Source organism: Rhinolophus hipposideros (assembly GCF_964194185.1).
Source record: "Rhinolophus hipposideros genome assembly, chromosome: 10".
NCBI classification, from domain to species: Eukaryota; Metazoa; Chordata; class Mammalia; order Chiroptera; family Rhinolophidae; genus Rhinolophus; species Rhinolophus hipposideros.
In genome coordinates, this window is record NC_138056.1 from 24975730 (window position 1) to 24996747 (window position 21018).

A 21018-nucleotide genomic window follows, 5' to 3' on the forward strand; every position below is an offset into this window, starting at 1 on the left:
ATAATTTGTTTTTTCATATATTTTTCCTGTTTATGACTACTTAGATTCCTGCTGATTGTTTTCATAAATAAAACATTTAATGATATACATAGGCACATGTTTTTTATAATTAAGGTAATGCTAGCTCACACTGCTGATGAAAAGGACTGTTTGTGAAAACGTATGGTGTTAATATGTAAAAGTCCTAAAATTAAAATAGTTAATGTTAATACTGCATAGTCTTAGTTTTTTAAATCAAAAATTCGTAGTCAAAGTATTCCTTTAGCAGATAGTTTAGTTATTTGCTCTAGAATCATGTATTTGTTAATTGAGGATTATTTTTTCAGCATTTTATTTCAACTAAAAACTTTATCAAGTACTTTGTTTAGAGGTGTTAATTATTTTAATATTCTTCTCTTACATGGCCCAGAATAAACTGAGAGAAAATGAAGTGAAATTATCCCATCAGTCACCCAAACAGTATGCAACATAACTGCCAAGACTAGAAAAGATAATTAGTGTTGTCAGTGTTATGATCCCAGAGTACTTACTTTTACAATATTTATTCATTGAACTTGATTTTTATCTTTTTTTTTATTTAGTAGCTTTATATTTTAAAAAACAGATTAGAAAACCTTAATCTTAATGTTTTTAAACTCTGAAATTTTAACTAAATATAAGTGAGTGAAATACTTTTTGAAATTGTAAGAATAACTAAAATATAATCATCCTTTATGCACAATGTATTAATTTACTTGTCACCTCTGTTTACATATAGAACATTTTATTCTTCTCCATATGAGGTCTTTATTAGAAAAATAAAAAGTACAATATAATAAATTTATGTAGAGATCTTTGATCAAACCTACCTAGCAAACATCATTCTTCATGGGTTTTGTTTTAACCAGGTCCAAGCTATTGTATTCCAAAATGTGTTTCTTCATTTGTTTTCACATTTAAAATGAATGAATGAGAAAGCTTAATATTTCTACTGAACTGCACTATGTTACTTTATAAATGACTTCTTTAGTCTTCTGTTTGTATTTTTACTATTGGAAAAGCTGTTTATTTAAAATTCTATCTAATGAAAAGGTTTATCTATGAAATTAGCAGTGTAAAATATTTTTCTTATCCTGATAATTACTTATATTTTAAATATAAAACATTTGGTTCATGTCTAATTTCAAATTATTTTGCCAGGTAGTGTACTTTCTTAGGGTAACTTTCTAAGGCAGTTTATATTATATAATAATTTTTTAAAGTTGCTTTTCTTTCAAAACAGAATTTATCTCAAAGCTTTTATTAAACATGGTCACTGTTTACTTTTCTGCTTTTTATTCAGTTGGTTACTGAATGACTCGAGAGTTAGTATTTTATCCTTCTCTATCCTGGGCATTATTCTTATTTGATTAGAGTTGGTTATTTCCTTATTTGGAAAGTCCCAAATAAACTCATCTTAATTAAATTCACTGTAAACAGGTCTTCTCTGTAAGGTCTTCTCAATGATATACATTCTTTTCAGGTAGATATGGTTACTTGAATATAATACCTTATTGTTAACTTATAAGAAATTTGGCTTATCTTTCAAAGCTATAAATACTAACTTAATTTATACACAAGTGTCTCACAATGATGTCAATAAGAGTTAAGGGAGGTATGTTTGGAGATAAGAGAAAGTGATGTAGGGTAAAAGAAATGAGAAGAAAACATTTTTTTAAAAGACAGTCTGGTGTAACAAAAGAACTGGATGTCAATCATAGGAATTCTTGAGTTTTTTAAGAGATGACAAACTCTTATTTTCTCTTTTGGTAATTTATAAGATTTAGTGTTGTACTAAAGGGCCTTGCATGAACTGTAGATTGGCACAGTGACAGCTAATCAATGATAATGCTAAATGATATTTCTTCCATTTGAATGCATATCCTTCAACTATTGCTGTACAACTTGTATATTCTGAAATACATGGGTCATATAGCCATTGGGGGATTATTAGTGGATGAATGAAGTGGTTTTGGTATTTATTTCATTGTTTGGAAGCTGGTACTAAATTATATTAAAAGTGTCAACTGCTTATGCTTTATAAACAAAATGAGTTTTGATTTTGGACACATAAAAAGTAAACTTCAAAAATCACTGAAATATTAGCATTATAAAGTTTGTTTGATGAAAATTTATAAAATTATCTCAAAGTTAAAATTCGGTTTAAAAATAATGAATGGTTAAATTTTGTCAAGTTTCTGAAAATGTTGAGTATGTCTCAGTGGTCTCAAAGGACAGCATAAAGTCCTTTACTGGGCGTCCTTTCGGGGAGCTTATTAAAGCTACAGATCCTGCAGGCTCGCTCCCACAGATTGTCATTCTTTAGCTCTATGATGGGAGGCTGGGAATTTGGATTTTGAATTAAGTTCTCAGGTTATTTTGATGCTGCAGTTAGCTTTAAAACAGTATTCACTGCTTTAAATCTTAAAGTAATGGCAATTATTTCCTGTGGCAGTGAATCAAAATAAATAGGTTTAAATAAAATCTTTGTAGATTATGGGGATCAGAACTACTTGAATTTGCCGTTCTAGAAAATTAAAAAAAAAATTTTAAAAATCCTCTGCACAATTCTTACAGTAGATTTAACATTATAGATTTGAACAATTCATGAGCAGCCCCGAAGGTGATTTTGAAATGGCAGGAATTTGAATTACTTTGATAGAGAGGCTGCTGTGTGAGTGAATTATTTAGCTTTTGAACAGAGTACATCACTCAGTATCCATGTCTTAATGAGTCTTTGTTGTTGTCTCCTAGTCACAATAACCTCCATTCAGGGTCTGAAATGGACATACATCTTTCGGTTACTTTATATATATCATTATATGGGAAAAATGTATTTTGTGAAGGTATTCTTGAATTTGAGAAATTACAGAGGTCTCAGGAATGTCCTAAGTCTGCTGTCTTGTCCAAATGAAGAAATGTGTAGCAAAACTATGTTAGGATTTGTGTTCTGCTTCACATCTACTTCTCTCTCCTCACCTTTTCTTAATGTGAACACTTCTTTAAATGCTAATATATTGCTAACTGTTCCTCTTATTAACATAAAAGAAGTATGATAGTAATCACTTCGATTGGCTGCTTATAATTTAAAATGAATGCATTTCTGTAAAGTGGTGGTCTCCATAAGGACACTTTACATTTTTTTTCCTACTTCTGAAACAAAATGCTTTCTATTCTTTTAAAAGGAATTCCAGACCTGAACAATCAGGTGGATGTTTTCTTTGTGGCTTTGGGTATTCTGAAATCACTCTAAGGCTATTTCGATGGTCAGATATAAATCAAGATTTTATGCTTGTACCCCGATTCTGAGAAACTACTAAGATGGAGAAACCTCTAGTTTCTTTTCAGCTTTTAGAGTTTACTCTGCTGCATCTTTTTAGCTAGTTTTAACATCAGTCTAACCTGTTTCCCATGCCTATTTTATAATTTCCAGCAAATTTATTTCATTTTTAACTGAGTGGCAGTAGGGCATAGTAGTGGACTTTGGAGCCCATCTGCCTCATTTTGCCCATGAGTGGTGTGATTATGAATAGTTCCTTAAACTCTGTCCCTTGGTTTCTTTAGCTATAAATGAGATACTTAAGTTCTCACAGGGTTATTATAAGAATTAAATGAGTTAATGTTATTAGAACAGTGCCTGGCACATAGCAAGGACTAATATTTAAGTATTTGTTCTTATTGTTGTTGCTGTTATTTTGGTTGGTATTTGAGGATTTATTTTATGTGTATTGAAAAGGAGCCATTATGATCTACATCCCAAATAGTGTTTTCTATGTTATAGGAAGAAACCTTTTTATTCATAACGTAGATAACTGTTGAAAGTAGATATTAACCTTGCTCCCTTGTGACAGCATTATATGAAGTTACACTATATTTTAAACAACCTCTTAAAGTGTTCTGGGTGGATTATTGTACACTTTTTCTATATTGTGTGATACAGTCATAATTTTTAAGTTTCATTTCTTTTTTCCTAGCTTTTCTATTAATTATTTGATACAGTACATAGACTCCCCTCTATGGGAACTGGTTCTCTACATTAATGACTCAGTTTTTTAAAAATGTGTGATAGGGAATAAAAAATAACAAATTCTGTTTCCTAGGTAGAATAAGAATTCGTTAACATTTAGTTTGTTTATAGTTTTGGGATACTGTGAAATAGCTGCTATGAATATTACCATACACATCTTTTGGTGAACATAAACATTTTTTTCTGTGGCATATGAATTGGAGTAGTATTGCTGAATCATAGGGTGTGTATTAGCTTAGTATATACTGCCAAACAGTATTCAAAAGTGGTTGTGTAAATTTATCCTTTTACCAGCTGTGACTGAGAGTTCCAGCGGCTCCACATCTTTTTCAGCTCTTCATGTTGTTTCTTTCTAATTTTATCCACTGTGGTGGTTTTATACTCCTATGTCTCGTTGTGTTTTTAATTTGCAGTTCCCTGATGACAAATGATCATGAGCTTTTCATATTCTCATCAACCATATAGATGTCCTTCCTTGTGAATCTAAGTTTTTTGCTTAATTTTTTTTAGGTTTTCTGTCGTTTTCTTAATGATTTGATAGAATTCTCTATTCTGGGGGTGCCAAAAAAATATACACACAACTTATATTCATCTTTTGTTATGGGTATATATTGAATATTACAATTTTAGTAGGTTTTTTCTTTCTTAAAATGTGTATACATTTTTTTGGCATTCTCTGTATATTCCAGATGTGCCTTTACCAGATATATATCAATTTAAATATCACTATATCTATCTAAATAGATATAGCTATCTTCTTCCAGTCTGTGGATTGCCTTTTTTTTTTATTAGTTTCAGGTGTACAAAACAATGCAATAGTTAGACATTTCACCCCTCACAAAGTAATAATCCCTCTCCCCCTATCTATTGCCCCTCGGACATTGTATATATCTATTACAATTCCATTGACTCTATTCCCTATGCTGTACTCCATATCCCGTGACTATATATATATAATATGTATATATAATTATATATATAATATGTATATGTAGTTATATATATATATAATTATAGTTGACATACAGTATTATTCAACTTCGGCTTCAGGTGTACAGTGCAGTGGTCAGGCATCTACACCGTGCATGAAGTGGTCTCCCTAATAACAAATATGCCCATCTGACACCTTACAAAATCTTTACATTATTGATTATATTCCCCAAATTGTCTTTCATGTTCCCGTGGCAATATTGTAGTTACCAATTTACGCTGTCTAATCCCTTCCCCTTCTTCCTTGTCTCTAACCCTCTCCCTTCTAGCAACCATCAGTTTTTCCTCTGTATCTCTGAGACTATTTTTGTTTACTTTGCTCATTTATTCAGTACTTTAGATTCCACATATAAGAGATCATACGATATTTGTCTTTCTCTGATTGACTTATTTCACTTAGCATAATATTCTCTATTTCCATCCATATCATTGCAAGTGGTACGATTTCATTTTTCTTTATAGCTGAGTAATACTCCATTGTATAAATGTACCACAGCTTCTTGATCCAGTTGTCTACCAATGGGCATTTCAGTTTTTTCCAAGTTTTTTCCCCCAATATGCATATCTAGTTGACGCAGCACCATTTACTGAAAAGACTATCCTTTTCCCACTGAACTGGACTAGAACCTTTGTTGTAAATCAGATAGCCGTATATGTGTAGGTCTGTTGATTCTGTTCCATTGGTCTGTTTGTCTAGATTTACCCTGATAACAGTACTATCTTACTGGTAAGTTTGTATGAACATTGATATCTGAAATAAGTTCCTTCAGGTTTGTCTTTCTTATTTATTGCCTTGACTATTTCAGGTCTTTCCCATACACATTTTACAATGAGCTTGCCATTTTCTACTAGAAAAAAAACAAACAAAAAAAAGTCCACTGGAATTGTACTGAATCTATAAACCAATTTAAGGGATAATTGATGACTGAAAATTCTCCCAATCCATAAACAGTGTATCTTTCCATTTGTTTAGGTCTTTATTTTCTCTCAGTATTGTAAAGGTCTTACACGTTTCCTTTGATTTTGTCTTAAGTATTTGATGTTTTTTGGTATACATGGTATTTTAAAATTTCATTTTCTAAGTGGCTTTTGCTAATATATAGAAATTCAATTAATTTTTGCCTACTGATTTTATGTCAAGAAACATTAATTCATATTTTTTTGATGTAGAGAAAACATTTATTAATAATGACCTTTTAACTTCTTTCAAAGTTTTTATATCTTTTTTGGGGGGATTGGTAAATTTTATCCAGATTTTATAATTGTTTTATTATTTTCACCAGAAAGATTAATCTGGTATAAGCTAGCCACTCTGTCAAAAAAACTGGCATTGAAGTCCTTCTCTTGTGTTCTTCAATGTTCATTCATCTCTTTATTTTCCTCCTGATCGGCAGAAGTGTCTTATCATTAGCCTTTCTTTGTATGGGATTGTTACCATTGGCTCTCAAGCATGTGCTACTGTGTTTCTATATTTAAAAAACATGTTCAATTCTATATTCTTCTTATTTCTCTACTGCAGTGGTTCTTAACTTGAGGGCAGTTTTGCATCCCAGAGGACATTTTTGGCAATGTCTGGAGGCATTTTAGTTTGTCACAACTGGGAAAGGGGCTGCTACTGGCGTCTAAAAGCCAAGGGTGCTGCTAAAATCTTACAGTGCATAAGATCGCTGTCCACAGTAAAGAACTGATTGGCTCCTCTTGAGAGTAAAATCCCTGCCTCTCTTGTTTAGCTCACCTTCATAGCCAAACTTTTAGAGTTGACTACATGTGTTGTCTCCTTTTCATACTTTTTAAAAAGTTTTAATTTTTTTTTTTTCTGGTAATACTGAGGTGATTTTTAAAGGTCAAATAGTGCTACAAAGCTTATAAAGAAAACAATAATATTTTCCAGCATCCCTTGTATTTAGTTACATAGTTTTGGCCAGTTAGATATAGATGAAATGAAGGTAGTTTTTCCTGGATAAAAAGACAAAAAATTAGTAGAGAGTGAACTCTTGATACGTATTCCTTCTTCTTGCCTGTAACTTGGATGTAGCAGCTAGTATTGTTAAAAATAGATCCCCTTTAGGTGTGCTCAGAGCAGGGGGCCTGAAGAAGTGGCTCCTCTGTTCACAACTCACCCAACAGGAGTCCAGGGTCATTGTGACAATGGGCACTAAACATGTGGCCTTCCTATGAACAAATACCCTACATGTGGAAAAAAAGGGGGGCGGGGGGAAGAAGGGAAAAAAAAGTAAAAGAAAAAAAAGGAAAAAAACAGGTAAAAAACAGAGGGGAAAAATCCCTTACTTGTTTAAATTCTGTTTTTTCAGTTTTCTCTTGTTTGCAGAATACATACTCACTGAGCCAGACATTATTTTTTTAAGACTTCCCATGGTTGAGACTTCCTTTGAGCTCCAGAGCTCCAGTCTCACACATGTCCACTTGGGTATCTCACAAATATATCAAGTTTAACATGATCAAAACTAGACCCTTCATTTTTTACCCCAAATGTGGGTATGAGTAGAACCACGTGGCTAGATCTCTATTTACCCAGTTACTCAATCCGGAAAGTTGAGTCATCCTGTTCCTTCCCTTTCCTTGCCAGTGATTGTCTCAAGTTTCTCAAATGTGTCCATTCTCTCCGTCTTCACTGCCAACACTGTACTTAGTTCAGCCTATCTGTCCTTCTAATAAACTGTAAGCTTTATAAGGGCAGGCATTATCTTCACTTTTGTAATTCCTGGGCTGAACACAGTATCTGCCAAGTGGTGTATTGTATCACCAACATCCTTACAGTAAACAGCTGACACACTCAAATTAAGATAACTCATGGAAGACTTATTTACAGAAACGAATTATGAAGTTATGTGTAGGACGTAGAGGAATTACCAGGGGTATTATAGGAACCGGCATCATGGGAGTTGTTTCCACTGCGAGGCCTCAAGGGACCAGGGGAGGAAGAGGTGACAGGAACCTAGCAGAGATTCCTGTACAGCAGGCTGCCTTTGGAGATTCAGTGACCGTTGGTCCAAGACATGGCCAGCCTGAGAAGACTCAACAGGGGAGGAGCCAGGAAAACACATAACCCTTCCTTTCTCTGACTTCCTGCTGGGTTTAGTGAAAGGATGCCGGGATACCTGGACGTAGTTCATCTGGGTCAGTTTCCCAGGGACACAGAGCAGTATTGAGAAGGGTGGAGAGTGGATCTAAAGGGACAAACAGAAGGTATCCGCACATGTATGCACATATGGATTCATGGACCCTTTGAAATAACTATGTAAACCAGAGGTCTGGAACCTGTCTTAACTTTGCGAGTGCTGAGTACCAGCAGTGTGTGAGGTTTATTTATATCTTATATAAATGCTACTTTCCACTCTGAGATTTCTCTTAGAATAAAAGTATCCATCAGCTATTAGTCTCAATTTCAGTATTTCTCAATAGTGTTTCTCATTGCACTATTTCAAAACATAAAGCCAAATAGTCTTTATCCTCAGATTCCTCTCTAAATAGTGTCATAGCTCTCTTTTCACCTTAAGAGACCAAGAGCCAAAGTAATTTTAGACACTTTATACTCCATTCTGTTGCTAATATATGTAGGGAAGAAACAATGTTAACTTATTCTGATCACCCTCATCTATTAATTTTATTATTTTATGAGACAGTTTCATAACATGCATTTTATTTGGAGTTGGGCATTGTCTGAGTAATAAAAAAAAGGGTTTTTAGCCCCAGTTACTTCTGAATGGGCGTTAACTGCAAGCCTTCTCAGTGAATCAGAACCATTGTATAGTTATGTTAGTATTTTTGAATAATCAAAATGATTTAAATTTTGGTAGATTGCTCTAATTTTACCTTTCATCTGTATTAACAATATCTTCTTCACAAGTGCCATGTGTTTCCTCTTTTTTTATAATACATCCCCTCCCTAACATTAGATAACCTCATTTTTATTTTAGTTTTTTTTCGGACATTCAACATTATATTAATTTCAGGTGTACAGCATAGTGGTTAGATATCTATATGATTTACAAAGTGATCCCCCATAAGTCTAGTACCCTCCTGGCATTATACATAATTATTACCACATCATGTTCCCTGATGTGGGAACTTTATAAAGTTCCCTGATGTGGGGATTTTTTAGTTTTAAAATGTAATATCCATTTCATGATTTTTTACGATTTATTCTCATCGATCACATTTACAAAGCTAAGCTTGAGGACTTACCCCTACTTTTTCTCTAATTTTATAGTTGGAGCAAAGTGGTATTTAGACAACATAGTTAACTTTATAGATAATATTTATTCTATTATTACTTTATAATTCCTCGGAAGAGTCTGTTTGAAATAATAGAGCCTCCATTAAGGTGTGTTTTAATTTTTAAACACTGCTTTTTATTAATTTATTGAATTCTAAAAATCATTTTTAAAGTGTGTCAATTATCACTGTAAACCAGGTTTCTACTGATGGGAGGAATTATTTGTCATATTACCTGAAAGATTTAATAAGAAGACTTTTTAATATGTTACTGAGAATTTCTTCAGTGAGTATGACATTAACATGTTTCTTCATGGTCTCTGTTCATCATTTTGAACATTATAACTATTCTATCATACTGAAAATGTGGAAGGCATAGGAGATTTGGGTTCAATCTTCATTCTTTAATTCAGTCAGACAAGCCTCCTGTTTAATGTCTTTTTTGGTAGGCTCTGAGGATTCAGAAACAAATAATGCACAGTCTCTGCTCATAGACATACAAAGAAATATAGTATGTAATAAGGGAAAAGATGTAAACAGTACTGTGTAGTCAGTATCATAAGTATTATAATCAGTGTATGCTTAGGTAGGTGAGTGACACAAAGCATAAGTAACATTTGGGGGAAGGTGTCAGGGAAGACTTGTCAGGGGAGTAGACAGAGTAACTGTTAAATAGGTGAAGGAACACTGATAAGTAATAAAACACTAATAAAAAATATAGTCCCACACTGTAGGCTCTAAATATCTGTTATTGTATTTAAAGATCAGTTAGTGAGAAACTTAATTAGATACTTGAAAATACAACTACTGTTGTGAGGTTATACAGTATTTACTGATTGCCAAGTGAGTGATGTAGTAACTAGCATTTACTGAATTAGTCTGCTACACACACTACATGTCTGCTCGCATATGAGTAATCCTCACTAGCTCTCAGAGGTAGGTACTGATATTAAGCCCATTTTATAAAGACACAGACTTACAGAGGCAAAACCTCTGGAAGGTCACACAGCTAAACTGTGTTGGGGTCAGGATACAGACTCACACAGATCAACTATGTAAACAGTGTTCCCTAAAACAATGAACATTAAGTACTATATGAATACAAAAGAGAAAGTCAAGCTTGCCTGTTGGGAGCATTTGGAAAAGAATTACAAATTAGATGGTGGGTATCATGAAGAATTTCTGAGGTATGAGTGTTGACATAAGTAAGGTTCATTGGGCCAAGTTTCCTTGAATTACAGACCATTATGATTGAATAGGTCCCGCAGGAGCATCAGGGAAGATCAGGTTGGAAACTGAGGATGGGGTGGGAGCCATCTGTCAAGGATCCTGAAAATGAGTCTAATCTGTATTTGATATAATAGAGAGCCACTGAGATTATGGGAGCAGAGGAGTGCTACGGGATTCAGTGTAACATAATGGCTAAGTTCTTGACTCCATTTTCCAATTTTGTGATGTTCAGCATGTAAGTTTACTACTTGTTATCCACAAAATGAGCATGGTAATAATGTCTACCCTACAGAGGTTAGTGTGTAAATCTTGACATATAGCAAGTATTGAACAAGTGTTACTTATTGTTATTATTATTATTATCAATGTGTTTTAGTAAATCTGAGAACAGTGCATAGTGGCCTAGGCCTAAGCCTTAGGCCATTAGTTGAGAAATGCTTGAAATACAGTGGTAACAGGTAAATAGAAAGGAAAGGGCAGATACTAGGAATATTTTAGATGAGTGTTATTAATGTTTTAAATTTATAAAGCTTTTAAAGTACTTGATATGGATCTTCCTGCTATTCCATAGTATTTGTGTGTTCATGCCTGTATCAGTAGTTAAGAGCTGACAACTGAATGTAACTTCATAATTTACAAAGCACTTTTACATTATTGAATTTGATTCTCAGAACCATTTTATAAGATATTTCCATTTTATTAAGGCCCAGAGAGGTTAAGTAATTCATTGATGATCACACAAGTTTATAAAAGAACCAATTTAATGCTTGAATTTCCATACACCTGTTCTAGTGCTTTTTCTTTTGTATCATTTTATGACAAAGACTGATGTATAGCAGGCAACAATAGGAAAACTATTAGTACTTTGAGTTAATATCTTTTCATAGGTATCTGCTTCAGTACCAAAAAATAACCAGGGCATGAAAGGGAACAGACAAGTTCAGACTCTACTAGTTATCTAATTCATATATAAACCCAGTGAGATTTGAATATAATCTCTGTTCAGTAAATCAAAATATTAAGTGGCTATAATTTGCCATTTAAAATATCTTTAGCAGAAATGAAAATAAGCTCTTGCTTCTCTGCATCAAACTATAGTAGGCATTTAGTACAGTCTGGGTTATTATAAAATATTTTACAATAGAACTATTAAGTGTTTTAAAATAGTATTATTCATGAAACTTTTTGAAATTTACCATCAGGCCAATGGTGGCAGAGTCTACATAGAACTATGCTTCGTGGTGTTCTGGGAAAAACCTTTCGACTTGTTGGCTATACTATTCAGTATGGCTGTATAGCTCATTGTGCTTTTGAATACGTTGGTGGTGTTGTCATGGTAAGTTTTTACATTCAAGAAAATAATTTTAAATACATATTTTTTAAAATTGAAGGAAAATGTTTTTCCCTTTATTATAAATGACATTATTAATTTAATGAATTTAACAGTGTTAAAACAAAATCTTTCTAAATTTCGGGATGTAGGAGAATGTATTGGCACTGATATAAAAACCATTATTTTAAAAATAGTTCTGTATTCTGTTTCTGATGGGTACAAATGACCCTGTTAATACTCATAATAATATTAACAGTTTATACCACTTTTTGAATGCTACTTACTGTGTCCCAGGAGGTATTTGATGTTTTACACTCATTAACATATTTAATCTTTATACTCTGTGAGATAATTATTAGAAATCCACTAAACGTGTATATATGACGAAACAGGCTCAGAAAGCTTAAGTAACTTGCTCCAAGTTCCACAGTTAGTAAGTAGATTTGGAATCTTCAACACAGTTATCTCCGCTTTAACAGTTTTCAAAACTCCTATTCTTAACCACTGTGTTTAACTGTCATTAAAACAAATGATTCTGCCTTGTGTCAGTATTAAAATGTTAAGGCTGCCCCCCCACCAGTGCTTTTTCTTAATATTGCATTATGAATCTGTCAAACATGACTGTACTAACCTTTTGTCATGTAAATAAAATAATTGATTGTATGTCCAGTCAGTGGGTTTTGTTGGTGGGGTTGCTGTTTTTATCAGGTTTACCCTAAAAGATTCAGTCATACAACCTCAAATTGAGCTAGAGTGATGCAAACAAATATATTTAACTGAAACTCCCCTTGTTGATATTTTAAATTTATATTTGGTACTTCCAGTGGGTACAAAGGTAGCAAATATAAACTTTCATTGTGTTCTTTATTATTTTCTGCCTATAGCATGGTCCCTAGGTAATTCTTCAGCTCTTTCACCCATAACAACTTCAAGATACCTAATTAGTAGGTAGGAAGTTTTGAGTAAAAAGCTTTATGTATGCATAAGTGAACTGTTGTATTTAGATTTTTTAGGTGGCAATAATCATTTATTAAAGTTTTGAGGTATATATGAAGATTATTGTTTTAAGACATACTAATATGAAAGTCTTAAAGTGAGTCTCATGGAAATACGCATATTTTTCAGTAGAAAATATAACTTGCAGCCCCATCAATGAGTAAGCTATACTCTTGGAAAAGAAAGATATCAACTCATTGAGAAAAGTGTGATACCACTTAATAAATCACCATCATTGGCAATGGATGATATTTGACAATTGCAAGAAAGTAAATTATTCATTTATTCATTCAACACATATTTATTGAATATCAACTTCATGAGCCCTGTTCTTAACCTTGGTTATATAGCTGGGAACACAAGAAACAAGTCTCTGGCCTCATGGAGCTTACATTCTACAGGATGGCCAAAATTTGGAAACATAGATAATCTTATTTTATTCATGTATTATAATGTAATATCAGTAAACCATTTTTAACATATTTGCCTGTGTTTCCAGACTTGGTGGCCACTGTGTAGAGTTGAACTTATCTGGGAACTGCCAGCTTGTTAGAATCATCCTCCAAGCTTGATGAACATTTGCTTGATTTTCTTTCTTTTAAGCCTGCTCAGATGATTTATGTTATATTAAAAAAAGATTTTCAGCTCAAATTACAAAATTACCTCTTTTTTCAGTGTTCCGGACCATCAATGGAACCTACAATTCAAAATTCAGATGTTGTCTTCGCTGAAAATCTTAGTCGACATTTTTATGGTATCCAAAGGTAAATTTCTGTCATAGATATATTAAATTTATGGTGACAGCACACATACACGTTGTCTTGTCTGCAGTTTCTTAACTTTAAAGACTCTTATAAATAATTAATCACCAGCTAGATAAAATTTCGACTCAAATATTTTCTCTCAGTTTGAGAAATTTCAAGTTTCTCTCACACACATAGTCTCTTGAGTCATTATGTTCCTGCCTCATTGTCCAAAATAGAGAGCAGGCCCTTTTACAATGTACTTTGAAGCCTACTTTACTCTTTTGGGGGGAGGGGTGGCTAGAATGTTTTGAGTCAAGAACTAGGGACTTTGGAACTACATTACATACCCAAATCATTGGTTTTAAAATTTTTAAATAATCCTATTTCTGTTGATAACTGTCTCATTCTCTATAGCCTATGAAGAGCACTGATGATTTTGACACTACCGCACGGTACATAGCCAGGAGCCAGGAACCTTTCCTAGTACGCGTTTCCTGGTTAATTATATTACGTTGAAAAACTCTCTGGAAAATACTGTTTGCTACTAAAAAAATTTTTAAATCTTAACTTTAAATGGTGTTTCCATTTCTGTGATACTGTTTATTCTACTTAACTCCATGAGTATTTTGCCTTCTTAATGGATGTCAAATTATTATTAATTTAATGTATTTTCTAAAGGTTATCTCTCTGATTCGCCAAAATTTTAGATCCGTTAGTTTTTCATAATTCTGAAAAAAGTAAATTTATACCAGGTTTCATCTGTATTAAGTACAAATTTGACTCACTTGAGCTGGTATTTAGCTTATGGCATAAGTAGGTTTAGACACTAGTCTTTTATTACTGACCTTTTCTACAGTCCATTTCACATTCCTGAGAAATCATCAAGAATAGTGTATAACTGTTCTTTGTATTTACTGACCCATCACCATCTTAGATTCTATACATAGAAACTATCTCTTGGTTAAATTGTACAGTCTAGCATGGTCCCTAGGTAATTCTTCAGCTCTTTCACCCATAACAACTTCAAGATACCTAATTAATAGATATGGGGGTTAGAAAATAAAACTTGTAGCAGATTGTGTTCCAGCTTCCTTTTTTTTTAAAATTTGTATTAATCTAATATATAGTACTTAGTTTTATTGGAGATGTAGCCTAAAGACTAACTTCTGCCTTCCATACTAATGACATGATTTTACTCTCATAGTTCTTGAGCATCCGTAACAAGGAGAGCTAAACTAGTTCGCTAAATAGTTTTTGAATGAATAGCTCAGGGTTCTCTCTCTCTCTCTCTCTCTCTCTCTCTCTCTCTCTCTCTCTCTCTCTCTCTCTCTATCTCTCTCTCTCTCTCTCATAGATACTCTGCATTCAGATGTGTAATACAAATAACTACATTCAGTAAATTAAGGTTCTTTGAAGGTTTCTTTTGTATTCTATTCATTTAGGGGGCCCATTAGGTTGAAAGACAGCTCAAAAATCTGAAAGACAGCTCAAATTTTTATGGGACGTACCAAAGTAACTTTTACAAAAGAGGTAGTCAATTGGTAACTTCTATTTTAAAAATATTACTGCCCTGAGTATTCTTTTCTTTTATCTGTACAAGAACTCTGAGATTTCAGGAGAAATCTAGCCCCTGGCAAGAGATACTTTTGCTTGCTACCTGTTTCTAAAGCTAGATAGAATAGCCATCCATTTTAGGCAGAATGAAAGTCTGTATATCTGGTACTAACGTACATAGATATCTTTTCAGTCAAAGGCATACTTGAGACAGTGATAGTCTCGTTACTACTTATTCTTTCAACAAATAGTTAATGAGCACTTAATTTATGTGTTGTACATTATAGAAAATGTAAAGGTGAATAAGATTGATGCTTCTTTGCAAAAGCTTAGAATCTAGTAGATTAATATGGATGTTTATAACTATAAATGAAAAAGGAAAATTTAGGTCTTAGTTCTGTCAAGTTCCTTTCAAAACCCTATTGAAAAGTGTTGAGAGTCAAAGGGATATGTATTTTGATCTAAGCTCTATGCGTGAATCTGGTTAGATCACCAGAAATATAGTCTGCATTAATATTGTTTTTTATAAAATCACTTTGACAGAATTATGATTTTTGTGTTGTCATTCAAGTGCACAGTTTAAGGGTTATATTGAATATTTTGTTGAAAAACTTAAGCTGAATAAAATACCCACGGAAAACATTTCTTTCTGCAAAGGTAGCCAAAATCCACTTTGTTAGTATGTTATACTCTTTGCAAACTTGTTCATCTGAACAGTTCCACTGACATAGTTCTAGTTGATTGGAAATATAATAGTTTATCCCATTTTCGAAAAATGATAGTCTGATAATTGCCTCCGAATTATAGAATTTAGTGTTTTAATAGCTTTCAGCTCTTATCAAGAATAGCTTCAAGAAATATCTGTTCTGAGTATTGTTTCTGTGTTGTCTATAAAATCTTTGATGAAGAGTGGTATATTTTATTTCCTTACATAAGTATCTTTCTTATATATTCCTCTTTGATTTAGTTAAGGAAAATTTTGTTCTACCTACCAAACTAAAATTTATTAGTTAATGATTGCCATGTAATTAATCATAATTTCTTTTTTGACATGGCTACCAAAAAGTTTAGAATTCATTTTAATATATATAGCAATAACTAGGTTTCTGATTTAACCATCATCTTCCTTTATATTTATGGCTTTTGATATTATTTTTATATATGCATCTTAATTATTAATATCAAATTATTTCTGAAACTAGGTACAGATAATAAGTAAATATATTAAATCCTTTCAAATATGTTAGTTAACAGAATTCACTTATTTTTCATTTTAGCAGAAAGAGCATTTTGTTCTGTTTGGTTGAGGCATTAGTCCTATATTTTTGTCTCCTTTCCGCTTTTAAAAATCTTTTTTATTCTTCTAATACATGTAGATTGTTACTTCTATGAATCATAACAATTTATTTTTTTAAAGTATATGTTTCAGCAGCTTTTGGCATTTTATTTGGTTGTGTCTTCTGATATTTTCCCTCAAATATGTCTTTTTGACTGCATTGTAAGTTATCTGGGTTATATAATTTATATGCTGTAATTCCTCAATACTTTGAGCTCCAGGGAAACATAGATGGTGTTTCTACTTTTTATGTGCTGTAGAGTCCATCAGTAGTACTTACTGGTTAGACGGTAAAATTTACTTAGGTAATTTGGTAGTGTTTACATAGAATTGCTTTTCCATAGTTTTGGTTCTAAAACTTTTGACACAGAAGAAACATAGTAGATACAATGAAAGAAGATAATTCTTATGGAATTAATAGAAATTTTAGAATTTTCTAATAGTTGTTCCATCCCTCCCATTATTGGATTCTAACCCACAAAAGTCAGTCACAAAGGTTCTCAATGTTGGTAAATGTATGGGAAGGTCTGCGCAAGAGGATAAAGGGTGTGGCTTCAAGTTGCTGTATAAAAGTATTATAGCAATGCCATGCATGTGTTTATACTTAATAAATAACATTGACATTTCTTTGACTTTTTTCCTTCAGAGGTGACATTGTGATTGCAAAAAGCCCAAGCGATCCAAAATCAAATATTTGTAAAAGAGTAATTGGGTTGGAAGGAGACAAAATCCTCACCAATAGTCCATCAGATTTCTTTAAAAGCCGTAGTTATGTAAGTAACATTTTTATTATATTATTCATTGATATCATAGTGTATTAACATAAATTGAAAACACAAAAGAAAACAACATTTGTATTTTGAATATAAGTTAAAGTGCTTCATTCAATAGAATTTAAGTATGTTTGTATCAAGAACCATTTGGGTATTATATTTTATGTTTTAGTTCTTTTTAAAACCCTATATAAACATCGCAGTAATAATTGTTGTAGGCAAGATTCACCAATGCATGTCAAAATGCCACGCAAAAGTTTGAGGAAAAAATAGTATATTTGCATAGTTTCAAAGTACCTCTCCCCAGGATATTTATTACAAAGGGAAAAATAGTAACTACATAGAAGAGAAACCTGGCAGATACCACCTTAACCGAGTGATCAAGGTTAACTTCACCAATAACAAGATGCATCAGCATAACGTAGCCCCTGAATTGAAGCACTGAGAAGGGCACATCACTTTTTTTTACCTAACAGAACTTTTATTAGAGAAACATTTGTCATTTATAATACGGTTATGGTTGAAGCTATAATGTGTTACCTCCTTTCCCCAGTCATATGGCTGCTACCTTCTTTCCCTGAAAATAAGACCTTGCCGGACAATCAGCTCTAATGAATCTTTTGGAGCAAAAATTAATATAAGACCCGGTCTTATTATACTATACTACACTTATTATACTTATTTTACTATAAGACTGGGAATATAATATAATATAATACCGGGTCTTATATCAATTTTTGCTCCAAAAGACGCATTAGAGCTGATTGTCCAGCTAGGTCTTATTTTTGGGGAAACATGGTATGACAGAGATTGTGGTGGGGAAGGATGGCCTTTTGTTTACTAAGCATATATTCTTCTTAGTTTTATAATAACTTAATTTTGAACTTTTATTTAAAATTTATGTCACTACCAAATGATTATACCTATTACAACTATTAACTAACTTTACCTTTATCTTCATCTCCAATGTAAGCATATGATTAAATTTATTTTGAACTATAATAGCTTCTGATTGCCCTATGAGTAAGTTTGGTCAATATAGACTATTACGTAATCGATCTGTTTATTTTTTTACCGTCCATAATAGACGATGGTTCAGCTGTGCAAATGTTTTTGGTGTTTATTACTGTAATGTTAAACATACTAGTGATTGTTAGCTGATGGTGATAATGTTTAAGACGATAGTATTGTATCAGGTAATCTGTTTTTCTGTGGACTTCATCAGGGACACTATGCTTTTATTCTTCAAAAATGTCAGATTTTTATATAATAGTTTCTCCTTCCTAGGACTGTTATCATTTCATAACACGTTCTAATCACTTCTGAACTGCTTTAGTTCTGCATATATTTGAGACTAGAAATAGTTTTGTCAACAGAGAGAACAATAAAACATATAAATGATAGTACCCAAACCAATGTTGTTGATTTCTTTTTAAGGGTTATTAGAGGAGGAATATCAGGACAAAAGGAGTTAGATAAAATGTCTGCTAAGTAATCAGAAAAGACAATCAGAGGACTGTAAGATATACATTTTTGAATATTCTATTTAAGAAAAACATTCATTGATTTTTATGTTGATGAATGGATAAATTAAAGGACACTGCCATTTTATTCCGGGTGTATCCCATTCACTTTGGTTTGCATCTTTATAAGTGTACAAACATAATTGTAATAATATTGGCCAACACTTAATGTGTTTACTCTGTACCAGAGACTGTTGAAACTCTTTACAAGGGTTAATTTATTTAATCTTCACAATAGCAACTCACTGAGGTAGGTAGGAGTAGTATTTGACAGATGGGTAAATTAAAGACAGGGAGGTTAAATAAAATGCCCAATTTCAAACAGTGAGAGAAACAGTTGGAATTCAAACACAAGTAGCCTGGCTCCATCCAGAATCTGTACTCCTTACCATGCCACTACTTCTCCTCCTAAAATATCCTCTACTTATCTATTATTACTTCTACTCCCATTGCCTCAAATTGTACTTCCCTAAAATGCATTTGTCTTTATTGTTTTTAAAAAGAAAGGGAACTATTTCTGATCAGGGGTAGTATTGGTTCTGAAAGAGAAGCCAGTAATTTTTGAAGGTTTCCTCACCCCCACCAGTTTTTTAGGCTGGGTTTTCCAAGCCATAAGAATTGTGTAGCTATTACAAAAGCACTTTAGCAAATGTGTTCCATTAATCAAGGTGATTTATAACAAAAATTCATCCAAGTTTGGAGTACTCTGAAGAGATATCCGAACTGTTTGCAGGGTCTGTTCCCATTTTTAGCTATCTCAGAAGCACACTGGTGCTATATTTTATGAAATGGGTTTCTCCCCCTTACCTATGCATCCTCTTAGAAAAATTGTTGTTTATAAGATGAAGACATTACTATTCAGATCTTGATTGAACTGTATAGTAAAGATGATGACTATTAAATGTTTTGAATTCCAGGCAAAAAACATTTATTCTCTAAGTAAGTGCTTCAGAAAGCAAAACACCAAAATTGTCATTTGGAACCTACAATATAGAGTTTAGCATATGAAAGAAATAGCATTGTTCTAAGTTGGCAAAAAGGAATATAAACAACAGATCATTGGTTAAGTGATGTGGAACTATTTAATTCATTCCAGAGTTCTTAAAGTCCAAGTGGCATGCAACACTTAGGAACTATGATTTATTTTTTACATTAAGCATTTGGAAACTAAATAGTCCGTATGAAGGTTCTATTGCAGTGGGTTTTGCTTATTTTATTTCGACGGTATTGAAGCCAATAATTCTTGCGTTATGCGCTGAGCACTGGCTATGAGGATATGAGTTGAATTTGTGACTCTTTTCAAAGGAAACATATTGTACTCAGCTCCAACATCTTGAGTAACTTGCCTTCCTCTACTACAGGAATTCCTCAGATTGCTGCTAGAAGCCACAAATTTGCCAAAAATAATTTAGTTGGAAGTAGAAATTTTTAGCAAAATAGGAAATACATAAAATAAACTGGCATTCTCCTATTGGTTTGCACAGTAGGCAAAATGCAAAGTAAAAGCCTATTTAATGTAGGAGATAACAGGACCAGGACTCAGGAAATGTAAAATTTTGTTATAAAGCTAATGAAGAGACAAAGAGAAACACCTTATTTTTCTGAGGATACCATTGTATGGTAGATAGTCCAGGGCTGTGATTTTAATCCAGAGTGTAACTGTGGTATAGTTAGGCATTTTGAAATATAGGAAGTCCCTATCAGCAAACATGCTAAAAAATCTCCGATCTAAACAAACTCCTTTTCCACAAGCACCAATAGGAAAGACTTGTGCATATGTACTGACTCCACTCTGTACTTCCTGTTCTCTTTTGAACTTATCCAGTTAGGCGTGGGTCCCCACCACTTCATTGTCAAGGGTCCCAATGATTTGTGTTGTCAATCCACTGATCAACTTTCAGTCCTCATTTATTTATTAATCTGACCAATTGTTAGTATTTGAAATAGTTGTTCTCAAAACCTGGTTTCCCTAGATTTTGGGACAACACTCTCTCTAGGTTTTCTTCCTATCTTTCTGCTTCTTCTGAGTTTCCTTGTTGGCTCCTCAAAACATTGGAGTAACTAAGAGCGCACATTTTAAATTTCTTCTCTTCTTTATATATACTCAATTTAGGTCACCTCATCCTGTCTTACGGTTTTAAATACTGTCTAACTTCTAAATTTATTTATATCAACCACAACTTCTTTCCTGAACTCCAGAACCATGTATCTAAAATCTGCCTAATATGACCACTTTAGTATATAATGGTCATCTCA

The 21018-nt window shown here is 32.9% G+C and overlaps 1 protein-coding gene across 7 annotated transcripts in view; it reads left to right on the top strand.

The window, feature by feature from the left end:
* IMMP1L (inner mitochondrial membrane peptidase subunit 1) overlaps positions 1-21018 on the top strand; it is a 69479-nt gene that overhangs the window by 31104 nt on the left and 17357 nt on the right. For all 7 annotated transcript variants that reach the window (XM_081062439.1, XM_081062443.1, XM_081062440.1 and 4 more), the window contains 3 exons: positions 11704-11837; positions 13506-13594; positions 17113-17239. In XM_081062439.1, the coding sequence (XP_080918565.1) occupies positions 11704-11837; positions 13506-13594; positions 17113-17239 (350 nt within the window). The remainder of the gene's footprint in view (positions 1-11703; positions 11838-13505; positions 13595-17112; positions 17240-21018) is intronic.